The sequence below is a fragment of the Syzygium oleosum genome, unplaced genomic scaffold (genome assembly GCF_021117445.2).
Source record: "Syzygium oleosum isolate NSW1041296 unplaced genomic scaffold, Sole_v2.1 Sole_v2.01, whole genome shotgun sequence".
Taxonomy (NCBI): domain Eukaryota; kingdom Viridiplantae; phylum Streptophyta; class Magnoliopsida; order Myrtales; family Myrtaceae; genus Syzygium; species Syzygium oleosum.
The window spans coordinates 16,839,729-16,851,869 of NW_026607485.1; the positions used below are offsets into that span (position 1 = coordinate 16,839,729).

Sequence of the window (12,141 nt, forward strand, 5' to 3'; positions counted from 1 at the left end):
CTTTCCTGGAAATTGCTAACGTGACAATTCAGTCATAATCGGCCAATCTATATGTCATGACTGACAATCCAACTCCAACAAACTCAATCGAAACGACGTTATTTTTGCTTAATTTGTTTTATTCTCTAATTCTTTTTTCATTCTATTCTCCTTTCTTTCCACTATTCTTTTTTTTTTCTCGACAACAATGGCGGATATTCAAATATTATCTTAATTTTATGAATTTAACAATTTTGTTATTCGAGAAAATTTTATGTTATGGATATTCGAAATCATATCCACCTTTATCCCACTTCCCCATGGGATAATTTTATCCGAGCTATATCCCTCATATATTCTACTTTATCCTGTCTTGAGCAGGCACCAAACACGGAATAGGATAAAATTTATCATATTCTGAATTTTATCCCGACTACCAAACACAGTCTTAGTACCCTCTTTTTTTTTCACCAGTCTTAGTACTTAACTTCGCATAATGACTTGTTTTTTCTCTCATATCACCAGACCCAATATTAGGAGAGAAGAATCTGCAAAGTGGAGGCTGAAACAGCTTGATGACGAAAGGCCCGTGAGAAATTGAGCCCTAAGACTCCACACTTTGTTCTTGGATTCGTAGCTTCTCTCTTTTTCAATTGCCAAATTGGGTGAGGGATGGACGAGCAAAGGCTAGCAACCCCGTCGGGATCGGGGCTACCATAGGTAGGGTTGGGCATGGGACATGGAGAATTCATGCCCCACTTGAATGCGGCAAATTTTCCCCATGGAAAATGCTGTGCGGGGCGTGGGGTGAGGCAAGATCGATATATACCCGACCTCAGCATGTTTATCCGTCACGCTTTAATGTTCTAATAATTAATACGAGTAATATTTTATTAAATTGTTACGTCATATAACTCATTGTGATTTATCAACCACTAAATTTAAAACTAAAGCAAAATTAAAAAAGAAAGTGAAAGTTATTAAGTTAATGAGACAAGCAATTTAATACAAGATCTTTTTGGATCGACTGTTTTTTTACTTTGTGCTTGATCAAAAGTTTTTGGCACAAGCATATTGCCCTTTTAAAAATTCGAAACACTTGAAAATTTTGATAAATGCAAATATTAATACGTCAATTCACTTATAAATTTATCATTACTTTTTAAAATTTGAATAGTGATTGAATTTTTTTAGAGAAAGAAAAAAAAGTACCTTTTGCTTTTACTTCATCTCAAACAAAATAAATAGATTGCGATGCTTTAATAATTATAAATAACAATCTGGATAAGATTAAAGTAGAATGATTCATAATTGTTATGAAAACTCTTACACACATATATATATATAACTTAACTAGTCTTTTTCGCTTGTTAGGCATAGCTTCATGCAAGACGCCAGGTGCCCCGCGAGGCCGTGCCCACATGGGGCATAAGGTACGGGGCGATGATAGGGCAAAGCTCCACCTCACCGGACGGGGGACAAGGAATGCAATCCTGGTCCCCACAACTCCTCGTGCGCATCCCTAATCATATAGGAATCTAACACCATCCGCTACGAATATTCTAATTTAGTCATAACTTTATCTTGATATGACCCGAAGGTCCGAGTCGGCAGCTCGTCCCGCAACACCACCAGCGCGTTAGCAAACCACCAATCTCTCTCCACTATGATAGACAGGTCTCCTCACAAAATTCTAAAGTAGTGGATACCATCGTTGCTATGGTTTGCTTCCAAAGCGGTGATCTCCTCTCTATCAAGGTCAGTCAAGTTCACTTTCCTCTCACAGGCCCGTCCATGCCCGCTTAGGCCAAATGGACCCAGACAGCATTTCAAGCCAACCTTGGGCAAAACTATTTAGTCAGCAGCCCGACCTAGTTCGGCCAAGCCCGACTAATTTAACGTTATCTTTACGTTATGGGACCTTATTACTTGGTTGGACTCGCATCTACCCAATGGTCACCTCCATTTTAGAGGTGATCGGTTCCAAAGTGGGCCAATTCCCACCCTGAAATCGAGAACTAGACTAGAAGGGACGATTTCCAGTTTGTGGAACAGGGAACCGGCACACCTGGTGCTGGAGCCACTTGGGAATCAGACCGACCAATTCGGCCCAATTTCCAATCAATCCAAGAACCGGCCATATCTCCTATTCTTTTTTGCCTATTCCCTGCAAGACTGTAAGTGTTGTTGCATAGTCTAAACTACTACACGAGTGATGTTAATAGAACAAGCTCGTGATAAGCTAAACATGATCATCATCTCCCCGAAAAAAGCTATAATGATCGTCAAGAACCAAGTCTAAGAGGCGTCGAGCCGCAATAAAGGCGTGAGCGCTACGTGACTGAGAGACTGAGAGAAGTGAGAGCGAGAGGCACGAGCAACGCGTGTGCATGACTTAATTTGAGCAAGAAAAGAATTGGAATTAGGGTTTTGGAATAATAAGAATTTAAAAAAAAATCGGTACGATCCGAGTGGGTAGGTGGGTCCAAATGTGGAATCGAAAATTGGACGAATATTCACCAAAAAACCGAAGTTCAGACTAAGGGTGAGCAGTTCCAGGTTCCACATGGAACCTGAAACCTACCATTGGGTACATGTTTCTCAATTTTTGGAACTTAGAACCTACCCGTTGGAACATGGAACCTGGAACCTACCTTGTTATAGGTTCCAAGATAGGTTCCAGGATTTAATAGGTTCTTTTTTTTTAATTTCATCTTTAATTAAACAAAGCGAAGATGAATACAACAATATTGAACAAGCTTGTTATTCACCAAAGAGAATACAAAATACTAATTTTCTAGCATTACAGTTCAAATAAATATAACTAAAATGAGAAGTCATTGCATAATTCGATACTAGGGTGAGCGATTCAATGTTCTGTATAAGTTTCACCGATGATAATAGGTTCTTCATTTTTTGGAATTTGGAACCTACCCTATCACAGATTCGAGGGTCTACTCAGGTTCTACATGTATTATTAATTGAACAATTACAATGAATTATCACCTTTAATGACCACCACTTCTGTTATGATCCACTAACCACAACTTATATTTAGACACATGAAAAATGTTCAACATTAACAAGTCGAAAAATGAAAGCTCGGACTAGTGATTCCAGATTATACACTCATCATCTAATGCCATGAAATACCGCAGGATCGCGTGAAGATATAGACCAAGATAAAACACAAAAAACTTGTTTAGGTTTCAGGTTTTAGGATCCAGATTCCAGATTCCACCTACCTAAAACCTGAAACCTACCATGCATACCTTGAAACCTAAACCTACAGTTTCTCACTGGTCAGAGTCTCAGGTTCCAAATTCTACCCTGGAACCATGCTCACCCCTAGTTTAGACTACCTCAATCAAACAAAGTGAAATGCTTCTCTTTGTGCTCCACAATATTTCGCAGAGATAATTGAACTTATCAAGAAACGGACTTCTATACTAAGCTCTAGAAATTCTTATGCATGTCTTTGCAATACATGAACATTGAACAATAATACAAAGCATAAAGACCTGGAAGTTCAGACTACCTTTATGCAAAGCTATTTAAGTTTTGAAAGAAAATAATGCAAAAAAATATATACAACTTTAAATGTTAATATTTGAAATTTCTTTTAAAGGTTTCAAGTATTTCGGGTTAAATAAAAGTGAAAATGTGAGTTTCCTAAAAAAGTATTACACAAAGTGACAGGTTAAAAGTAGAAGCCACTCTAGAATTCTCTTTTTAAAATGTGGATGAGCCTGGATAAAGACTTCTAAACCCAAGATCCGACCGGGTCTATACATGAGCGTCCATTTGATCCGGTCTCCATCTTGCTTACAAATTTGTCTCTTACCATTCACCTGCATCAAAGGGAAACTTCTTTGTTTCTTTATTTACAAGCTCTGGGTGTTAGATGTACAAAAAAAAAAGAGGAGAAACTACGAAGACAAGCGGCTTTCCTTTTGAAATCTCAAGGCCAAAAGACACTTTTGTTTGCTTGAAGGAAGCTGCCCTTGTATTGCTATGTTATCTGGTTCATATTCATCGCTGTGTCATGTTCAGAGCGCGCATTTCGGGGAGAAAACGAAAGGGGTCACTGCAAAAGTTTGAGGTAGTGCTGGGTACCTAACAGGTGATGAGATAGATTGCAACAGGTATTATTTCCATAGGCTAACAAGTGGTGCCCGAAGGAAGCTGCCCTCATATTTATTCAATTCACCTTTTGGCAGATGTTCTCATGTGTATAAGATAAAGGAACTTTTGACTTCAAAGCATACCACCCGCTCCATATTACAGAACAAAGTGCTGGAAGTTTACTTCTTTGACCTAGAACCACCTTTCAGGAAAAGAAATCGGCTATGTTGGAGTTAGAATTCATCCAAGAAATTACCATAGAGACGAGGAAAATTACTATACAAATGTAACGTGACGAGACAAATTGCTCATAGAACTCGACATCTCCATCCAACTGAATGCTGTAAACTTTCTTTATATTCTTTCTAGAACGCTAAAACTTCGCACGCGATAATTAATTTGAGCTAGCCGAAACTCACACTCGAAGAGCGCCGCCCCAAATTATCTCAAATCCCCATCCCCAACTGCATTTTATGAAGTAAGCGCCGAATCGGATTGGGTGGAGAGGACCTCCAAAAGCACCAACCCCCCTCCGGCCCCACTCGAACCACACTCACTCTCTGGGAGACCCGCTTTCATTCGATTCATCTAAGAATGAGGTTCCTCGGCGCGATTAGCGGGCCTCATTCGAGAATTGCTCAGAAGTTTCTCAGGTGGGTCTGCATCTACGGCAAAGATCAGACATGTTCAAACATTGCAAAAGGGAAAACGATGGATGCCCTTTTGCTTTCTCAAGTCAATTCAACCTACCACCTCTTTATCTTTTTATAATTTTTTCTTTTGACTCCACAGTTTCTACAGTTAGCCAATTAACAGCGATGGGTTAACATTTTGCTTTTGATTCCTTCAATCTTCACCACCAACCAAACCGGTACGAATAAGGGAAAAGCGCCTTCCTTTTTGCAAGGCCTCTTTTTTCCCCATCTAAAGCTGTTGGAAATGCAGACCCAAAAAAAAAAAAAGCTGTTGGAAAGAGACTTTTAAAAGGGGCTTGCATTTGGGTAAAAGGTCAAATGGTCCTTTAATTCTTCCATTGAGACGTGTAACTCTTGACCTCCTGTATGTAATGTGCGAGTCTATCTTGGACCCGGTTCTTGGTTTTGTGCATTAGGCGAAGGCGACCCTGGATTCGAATTAGCCGAAACCCGACCCAATTCAAGGAGTTCCAATCAGAAGACCGGCGACTTTACTTTGCCCTTTTACCAAACTCAGGAATGAATGCGGGGTATTAATTAATTAAATTATGTCCCGTCGCCAAACCCGTTTCCACGAGTCCGCCTTTGCTCATTGATTGATTCTTAGATCTTGAATTCAAGAGGGGTCCTCTGTTGAGAACCTAAACATTACGTGAGAATGAATGGAGTCACTTCCCTGCAATTGCATCCACATTGCGTACAAAATTGTAGCTATAAACAGGTTAGAAAAAGAACCGTTTTTTTGGCAAGGAGCTTGACTTTTAATTCCTGTGGTTGGGACTTTAGAGGATCGGGAGTGCCAGTGCTAATGAATTGACAGGTGCCAAGAGACCGAATTGATTGAAAGGAAATGAAGGATATCGCAAGTCATACATTCGTTGTGCAAAGATGGTTTTGCACGCTTTGCAGTTTGCACACATACGAAGAAGCGTGGTGGTGGGAGATGACTGTCTTCACATCTCATGCCATATGGACCCATCCACCACATGCATCGGCATGTGTTCCTGCTTTTGCCTCGTCCACCACGTGAACTCGAGTAATTGTCATCTCTCTCTCTCTCTCTCTCTCTCTCGAAGCTTTTCTCAGTAATTGCACTTCTTTTCGTTTTTTTTATTTTGAGAGATCGTCATAGATTCTAGGGCAAATTTGAGATGATCCCTGAAATTATGCATTCACTGATGATGATGATAGCATGTCCCGACTCATGTAAGGGGAAGGTAATAATGGTCGCAGGGAAAAAAGCGAAATGATTAAAATTCCCCCAGCTGGCCAAAAAAGTTGATGATACTAATTGGGGTCGTGAAGATTGGGGAGCGGAGAGGAGAGGAGAGGATTTGAAGCGGTGATTATATGAGATAAAGCGAGACCTAGTTTCGTTAAAGCAATGATTAATGTGCATGTGCATGTGCATGTGCGTGTGGGGGCGGTGCACATGGAAGAGAATCAAGGCTGCCGGTGAATGAAAGAACAAACCAAGAGAGAAAGAGAATAAATTACGATATACAACAAAGAAAAACCACACACACAATCGCACGACCAAGTAAAGAAAAAGGAAAGCCTGGAAAGAAGAAGATGGCTTCCGTTTCCAAAAAGCAAAGAACGCAAAAGAAAGCAGCAAAAAGTTGATAGAGAAAAAAGAAAGCCAAGGAAACAACACTGCTATTTCTATGCATCAACTGTAACAGAAAGTCTTTCCAGGACTCGAGGTTTCACATTCGTACTAATCGCCCGTATTGCTAAGACAAAAAGAAGGTAAACACAAATTCGGGAATCGTCCGGAACCTATAGACTCAAATGGCAAGAAAATATGTAAGAAACCGACGACACTGACGGTGAGAGACACACAAATTGACTGGTTTGAATGATGATGGTTAGGAAGAAGATGGGGACGATGAACTGGGTGGATGACACGAATCAGGGAAAAGGAAGATAACAAATCAACAACGCTTCCGCACCTGCTTCTAAGTATGGCTGTGGTTTTGTTGATTCAAAGCAGGCCGAGGTTGGAAACAGATGGAAAACCTGAAAACAGGGGAAATTGAAAGTGGGGTAGGAATTTGGGTGATATATCATGACAATGTGTAGAATTTGTACACTTGCCAAATCACGTAGATGGGGTATGTGAAAACAATGGATGTGGTAGGGAATATATTATATTATACTGCGAATTGTGGAAATCAATCGATAGGGAAAATTGACCCCCATTTTGAGGCCACTTCAGTCGCTATTAGCACTGCTGGCCGCGGCGGCAGGAAAGAGCGCCGGCACCAGAAGTGATGGAGCCGACCATGGAGGAGGACTTGGCTCCGAGGCTTGAAGCACGAGCATAGCTCGCGGAGGCTCCGGCTCCTGATGGAGTGAAGTAGGCACCATTAAGCAACAGGTCTCCCTCTGACCTCCAATTCCAGCCCTTCCACTGGCTTGTTGCTGTATCCACCCTTTTAGTCACCTGCAAAAACCGTTCGACATCTCCCCATTACCATTTGCTGGATGTAGTTTAGTCAATGTAACAGATCACGTTTCAAACTCTATGTGAGATCGGTCCTAGACCTTGTACTAGATGAGGACTTGATATGAGGACTGTAACATTGCACTGCACTAATTTGACTGCGTTCACTTGTTAATGAAGAGAGAGTGAAACGATTATTTTCTGTAGATTTTATACTCAAGCATGCTTTTTTTGCGGTTCAACAAGGAGATTACTGAAAGGTATACTCAGTTTGCAGTTTGACGAATTGTTACCTCCTTCGCATGTGGGTTGGACGGAGCTGCATATCTGTTGCCCTGGCTGTTGATAGTGGGGCTGGCACTACCACCAATTGCATACATTTCCCAGTGCGTGTAGTCATTGTTCACCACATGGAAATAACCATGTCTACACCTGCATTTGCATTTGTGTTTTAGATTAACTCGTTTGGAATATTAATCTTGGGGAATTTTAATAATATCGTTTTCTGATCTTTGTATATATAGCATTCGTCACTATTAAAATCCGATGCAGATGCTGTTATCTTGTTTAGTTCTGGTGAACTACATAAAGTCATTCAATATGAGGGGTTGAAAGTCAGATCCTACCTTGGCATTCTCTGGATGAGGCCCTCCCCAAAATGGTTGTAAGCGATAGTCACCTGCATTTGCTTGTCTCTTGTGTAAGAATCACTATGGCCCAACAGCATCACCTGTTTCAACGAGTAAAAGTAACATGGTCAATCAGGACAGGTCCTTTTTGGTACCCAGCACTTGATTAGTAAGAAGCAGGTCGCTCCCAAACAATCAAGCAACAATCATTAAATTCAGATGCACCTCATTATGGTGGGTGAGGTGGTTGTTGGATATGGTAATGGATGTTGAGCCCATGATAGCATCCACAAGGCCATCGGCACATTTGGAGAGTGAATTATGATCCACCCAGATATGGCTCGACCCGAAAATGGATACACCGTCGCCATCGGCCATAGTCCTCCAGCCATAATGAGTTGGCGAGCTCCTGACCAAGGCATTGCCAGTGGGCTTGCAGTCATGGATGTGAAGACCGTGAATAATAATGTTGGTGACGAATTGAATGGTGATGCATGCTCCATTGGCAATGTGGACATTGGCACCGCGGCCATCGATGGTCTTGAAGCTGTTCATGATCAGCTCTTGCTTCAACACTATGACCATGTCCCGCTTGAAGACAATCCAGAGCGGCTTGTCCTGGATCACAGCATGGCGCAAGGTGCCTGGCCTTGGGTTGACAGGGTCATCGTCGCTCGGGTCGGTGACGACATAGAACCGCCCGTCACGGCCGCCAATGGCATTGCGACCAAAGCCAATGCCGCAGTTGGCCAGGCGCTTGCGATTCTTGTGCCAGTTGCGATCGCACCGCCAACAGTCATCAATGGGATTACCAGTTCCACATGAGAAATAACCCAATTTACGCCTCTCGGTGCTATTGCGGATGCTCCTACACAAACACACCCTCTCTTAATCACAATTGAAGACTTTCTTTCAGGAAAATCTTTCTTTGTGAGAGAAGGAAAAGAAACTGGAAAGATCTCTCTGAATGTCTAAACTATCGGATATGTTTATTTAATCTCATGATTTAGTTCGATGTGCCCTGTGATCGTAGCAAGAAATTATTTTTTTTTGGTAAGGAAAATCGTAGCAAGAAATTATCCCCTTCTTAATTCGGGAAACGTGCCAGAGAGAAAAGAAGAGCAAAGAAATCGTTGGTCAGAGACAGTAGAGAATTGGATTGTAAAAAACGTAATATGGACAGTGGAATGGCCAATAATGTCTCTCGTTTGTGTCGGTGAAGGTGACTTGCCACTATTCTCCCTCAAACGGCCAAAAACCAGATCTACAAACAGGTGTGCAACAGTAAATTACAAATGCCCAGAAAAAGTAAGCATTTCGTCGGTATGTGAGAACAATTGGATCTATTATTCAGTATAACGGATAGAATTTCACAGGCTTGATTTCAGAAGCGGCAAGCGAGACCAAGGTCGATACAGCCATTTGTCTTCTTGCACACACATGGGGGTGCTTGGATCCGTATCTTCACCGGCACAAAGTCTTATTTTTTTTTTCCATCTGTCATTCTCATTGTGGTGTGTAATAAGAATTTTCACGCTCTTAAGAGTCGCCATAAAATGTGAAAAGGGGGATCTCTTTCTTTTTTCACCCTCTTCCCACCTTTCTGCAGAAAAGCCATTGCTAGAGTCGCTCGATCACTTTCCCCCTCCCACGCCAAAACAGTAGAAAGCTAAGTCGTACATAGGCTTGGACATGGCCAAATTGAGTTTGTCCTAAGCAATCAAGGGCATTTTTGGCAGCCGTGGAAGAAGGGGAGTGATCTTAGCAGAGATGGGGGGTGTGTCGCAATCAACTGCGAGGAGAAGAGGAAACGGAGACGCTACATATAAACAACAAGCCTCGGTGAATCAACTTTTTGCTGGAGAGCGAGTGGAAATCAACGGATGAGGAAAGGGACGGAAAAGGGATGGAAGAATTTATGACCCGAGAAAAACCGGAACTCACCACCCCAACGGGCATGTCGGAGGGGGGGGCGAGGAGGTTTTGGTTTCCTTGGATTCCCTCACCGCCGTGAAAAACCTCATTTAAGACGAACCCGATTTCCACAGTTCCAAGAAACGGACGGGCAAAATTAGCAAATTTCAAGAAATTTGACAGTAAATTCCACCAGTTCCCTAACCAGCCTACCCACCACCCGCCACGAACAACATCCTTAAACCATGCGAAGCGTCGTCGCCAGAAGAATCGCTAGTCGCATTTGAAAAAACATTGAGGAAAAGAGACACTCACATTTCCACCATGGAAGCAATTTCCTCCGGATCTTCCACCGCATGCCGGCGGCTCGAGTGGTCCGCCGCCGCCTCCGAGCTGAAAAATGGGCCGCATCAGAAAACGGGTCATTAAAACAACAAAAAAAAAAACAGCGAGCGACAGGTGCAAAGACAAGCACGGCTGCGGGACACGTGTCGCTCTCTCTGCTGAAGAGAATAGCACCGCTTCGCGAGAATGGGGGTAGTGCGCGTAGGGTAGAGTGTGCACTGCTCAAGGCCGAGGGCGGCCGCCGACGGGTCACTACCCTCGCTAGGCTCGGTGGAAAACCGTTACGAAAGAGGCCCCAAGTCTAGAGAGAGAAAAAGCTAGAGAGAGAAAACGCCCAGGCGACACACCACGTGATTTCACCAAAATTACCAGAACCGGATTTTCTTTTTTCTCTTTATATTTTGGTGACAATGCAGGACGGGGAGTTAACAGTGATTGGGCGAGACGGCCAATCGGGATTTAGTTATAGCTGCTACGGGAATCCTAAGGAACCAAAAGGTAACCGAACAAACGGTCCAGATCCGGGGATCCGGAACTCAGCGGCCGAGATCCTCTTCTACCAGTTGCGAGCCGGTTGACAGGCGAATCCGACGGCCAAGAATCGGCGTAAAACCGCGGATTCGACGGTCCAGATCTGGTTCGACCTCGGGTGGGGGTTTTGTTAGGTTACTAAGGACTGAGTAACGAACGAGCGAGGTCCGAGTGAGTTACCTCGCGGCCATTGACGAGTTGCTCGAGCTCTGCAGCATCTTCTCCATTTCCACATTCCTACAGGGAAGAAAAAAGCACGAAATCAGAAGAATGTTATGAATTGCTACTGTCCCTATAGCGTGAACGATTTCAGGGAGTTCGACAAGAAGAAATTGAAAAGTTTTCGCAAAAGTGCTTTGTGCGCTGTTTTCGCCTTTCCGTACCAAAAATGCCGGTGGTCGTCAATGATGGTAGAGAGCTGTGCGCGGGTGTGTATGTGAGAGAGAGAGAGAGATCGCCGACATAGCTATGATGGAGCCGCTACATTATGCAGGGATTTTAAAGCCTGAATGTGCGGAGATAGTGGCTATGGGGAAACTAGAGAATCATGCACAGGATTAGCGATTGGAAGCGTTATTTCTCGATGCGACGGAAAGAGGGAAAAGCTCATTGACGCCAATTCGCGGTACAAAAGTGCAAAAAGAAGAGGAAGAAAAAGAACAGAGGGGGGAGCTGCTCGAAAGCATTTGAGTCAAAAAGGAGACGCGACAGCGTGCGTTGTTCGCCGGACCTCGAGAATCTCTCGATTCGGGCAGCGATAACGCAATGCAGGTGGGTAAATTTCGTTGCCGAAGAAGAAGAAGCAGCTTGTGCCGAGGAACGGAGGTCGAAGAGCGAGTACGTGCGAGCGCATTCTCAGTTTCACGCATCTAGAGAGCGAAGATGCTCTAGGAGAATCTGCATTTCGCGTGAGCTCGAACACGGAAGAGAGAGAGAGAGAGAGAGTGTGCGTGTGTGTACCGGTACGGAGACATTCCCATGATTGTTGCTCCGATGAACAGCATCAGGAGCACCGCCCCGCTCACGCAGACAAGGCTCTTCGCCGCCGCCATTCGCCGTCGGAAGTTGCAGACTCTCTCTCTCTCTCTCTCTCTCTCTCTCTCTCTCTCTCTCGGTGAAGAAGACGGTGATGTAGAGAGAAGAAAGAAGCGAAAGCAAGGTAAAGCAGAGAAGTGGAGAGTCGGAGAAGAAGGTGCAGCAAAACGTACGCTTTTATAGAATTTCCACGCCAACAAAGTTTTCACCCAAACGGAAACACACCGACGCCGTTATCCCCCGCTAACGCCGTTAGCCAACTAGAAGCTTGTTCTTTTTCGGTTTTGTTTTTTTTTTTCCTTTTTATTGGTGGACAAAAAGCAACCTTACGGTTGAAAATATTACGAGAGACGTAGATTCTTTATGACCGATTGCAGTTTCAAAATGATGAATTTTGCGCGTCTATAAATTATTATTGGCCGAATGTGTAGTCAAGTCA

General features: G+C 43.3%; 1 protein-coding gene across 1 annotated transcript; it reads right to left on the bottom strand.

Moving 5' to 3' along the window:
- Nucleotides 1-6,427: 6,427 nt before the first annotated feature.
- On the bottom strand, nt 6,428-11,840 carry LOC115681112 (probable pectate lyase 8). The gene is made up of 7 exons (XM_030604950.2): nt 11,628-11,840; nt 10,848-10,904; nt 10,107-10,184; nt 8,103-8,745; nt 7,875-7,978; nt 7,542-7,680; nt 6,428-7,248 (listed from the first exon to the last, which is right to left on the bottom strand). The coding sequence occupies exons 1-7, from the start codon at nt 11,717-11,719 to the stop codon at nt 7,027-7,029; spliced, it is 1,335 nt and encodes a 444-aa protein (XP_030460810.1). The 5' UTR covers nt 11,720-11,840; the 3' UTR covers nt 6,428-7,026.
- Between the last annotated feature and the right edge of the window lie 301 nt (nt 11,841-12,141).